Here is a 2,946-nt window from a genome sequence, read left to right on the forward strand (position 1 = left end):
GCCGTCTTAAGGTGCAGTGCCCTGTAAAGACAGATATTAACCTAGATTCCTCTGATTTGCTTCTGTGTATTAAATCAGAGGTTCTACATTTGGAATAGATTGACCATGTAGCTCTCGACCTAGCTGCTGAGGCGGCAAAGGTCCACTCACTATTTGCCTGTCGCAACAAATGGTTATAAATCAACCTACGAACGTAGCTGACAGAGGCAGAAATTAAAATAGGCGTATCCGTGGAAGAGGCGCCTGGTCTAGAAATTATATAACACATTAAGAAAATACTGACAACAAAAGGCAAAAGTCAAATAAAATTAACTTAAGTTTAACTGCGAAACAATATATCAGACTCCTCGTACACTGCCTATAAGCCTGTTGCATTAATCTAAGATCTTTATTATTATTATAGCAACTTCTATATAGAGATGTTGTTCCTGTTTCAAGAGCTAACTGAACTACTTTAACCAACAAAGACATATAAACTTACAGTTCGGATTTGATGAACTTTGTTGTTTATTTTAATAATTAAATGTAAATGATATTGACGCTTCGATAAAGATGAGCCTTTAAAGATGAACATTTGCACAACTAAAAACTGTCCCTTTAGAAAAAGTTTCAGAATAATTTTATTTAATTGAAACTTAACCAAACTAATTAAAAATTTTTTATTCTACATTAAAAAAATTCCAAAATTTTTGTGAATGCGAATAAGTTTACGAAAAAATTTTGTTTCTTTACATTCTTCGTATTTAAATGTCAAATTATAATTTGAAATGCATGACTTTTCTAAGAAGAATATATAACAAAATTAACATCAATTGAATCAGTTGAGCACAACGGGAAGATGACATTTGCCAGTTGAATAAGTTGAAAAATCACAAATGTTTGCATCTTAAGTTCTTTAAAAAAGTCTGTAATGCCAAGCAAATGTTACAGAAAAGGTGTCAGATTTACAAAAATAATAAAACATTTTTAAAAAAGTATTAAAAGTAAGCAGAATGTTATTTTGCATTAGCAAAATTCGCCACTTTTCCATAAGCACACATAGACACACATTCCCAGGATAAGAGATTGGCTCCTTTATTTTCCTTAAATTGATACAAATTCGGATGAAGTCACTTTAGTGGAAAATAACAAAACAAGAGTGTTAAGTAAATAGCGATAAAAAATAAAAATAATGTAAACGCTACAATAAAAAGGTAAAATATACTAAAAGGTTTCACATGTTTGGTGTTTTAAATATTTATCTAGAAGATTTATTTATGTATGAATGCGTTATTTTCAGGTGATTTCTCCTTTCTAAGCTTATGCAGAAATACTTTTACATTTGACATAAGAATTTCAAAAGAAGAACTGATAAGCTACGTAAATGCGTAAACATATGGTTGTGAAGGATTTAAATTTTATATATATATATTATTTATTTATAGATATTTAAAATAAATTCATTTTTTAAATAATTAATGAAAAACTAAGTTACTCTGGTATAAATAGTACAATAAGTCTTAACAAAATAAACAGTTTTCTGTTGGTATTTGAAATGTTCAGTTGAATTTATCGAAAAAGTTTAAAACATTGACTGAATATTTAATTTTTCTCTGAAAATATATTATCTATAAAATTTTAAATTCACTTGAATTTATTAAAATAATTTAAAATATTTCAGTATATTAAATGCAGCATATTTAATTGATTCTAGAAAAATTTTTTTTATAAAATTTTAAATTTCACACGAAAAGCTTTTAATAATATTTCTGAAATATTTTCTCAAGAGTTATTTTTTGATATTCATATACACAAGTTGTTCAATAATTGTTATCAATTTTGAACTGATTTGTTTTTAATCCCCCTTAAATTACTGTCACATTTCTTTTTAACAAAATGTATTCTATGATTTATAACTCACGTGTTAATCACAATAGATTTTTGTAGATTGATGATGTTGATCGTTTTTTTCGAGTCAGCGCAACTGGGCACTTTAACTCTTTGATAGCTGGAGGTACTACAGGGTCCCACCCATCTCATTGACTAATTTATGTATTGAACGGCAATCGAAATATCTATATAAAAACTGTCTGTGCATCGACGATTCAACTAACGGAAAGTTTTTTCGCGACATTTTTAACATGTCTTTGCATAACTGAACTCTTCAGTCTTTTCCATCATTTGTCAGAGTGTATAGTACGAAGCGCAGATAGATCTTCTATTTGCCTAATCTTCAGTTAAAAGGTTTCTTTTAGTGACTTTTACAATGTTTTATTCATTGGTAGTGATTATTGGCGGACTTGTATGGTTATCGTCTTCAAGGGCCTCACAAACATCACATAACTGGCTAAATCATATAAACACCCAGTTCTGATACAATAGTAGCTCACTTTTTTAATGTCAACAAGTGTGCCTTAAACATTTTGTTTTATAACAAATTATACATTTCTATTGTACTCTAAATATATTTCCAATATTAAATATTTTTAGCTAGACGCTCTGTATCTAGCTACGCCTTTTTTCAAATACCTGTGTCTAGGTTTATGAAAAAAATACGTTTTGCAGTGCAGTCAATTGTATAGAATATATTAATCAACCGATTAGTATACCTCATGTCAAAACTTGTAAGCAAAATAGCTTAATAACATCACACATATTTATTTAGCTTTCCATGGCATATTCTTTATGAATTCCGAAATCATTGAGGAATCATTCTTGTACATGCACATATATCACAATGGTATGGAATATACGCGTTTATAAACAGTTTTATCTGGCTTTATTCAGAACCATTCCCAGTGTATTTGTAACTTATTTGCTTGTCGATTTATCATTTTGGAGTGCTTCATTTCTGCTGACATGATAGCTTGTTTGGACAACATTCCAGAAAATTGAGTTGCACAGTGTCCTTGACATACATAATATATTTATTTTATTTTTGTTCTTATTTTCATTTTGTTTCAAATT

At 28.9% G+C, this 2,946-nt stretch overlaps 1 protein-coding gene across 1 annotated transcript in view; it reads left to right on the forward strand.

Annotated features, from left to right (window-relative positions):
* The window catches only part of LOC119667040 (ATP synthase subunit gamma, mitochondrial-like), an 8,242-nt gene extending 5,500 nt beyond the window's left edge, over window positions 1–2,742 (forward strand). The window contains exon 3 of the mRNA XM_038076322.1: window positions 2,645–2,742. Within this exon, the coding sequence (XP_037932250.1) occupies window positions 2,645–2,742 (98 nt within the window). The remainder of the gene's footprint in view (window positions 1–2,644) is intronic.
* Window positions 2,743–2,946: the final 204 nt, after the last annotated feature.

The sequence above is a fragment of the Teleopsis dalmanni genome, chromosome 1 (genome assembly GCF_002237135.1).
Source record: "Teleopsis dalmanni isolate 2A chromosome 1, ASM223713v2, whole genome shotgun sequence".
NCBI classification, from domain to species: domain Eukaryota; kingdom Metazoa; phylum Arthropoda; class Insecta; order Diptera; family Diopsidae; genus Teleopsis; species Teleopsis dalmanni.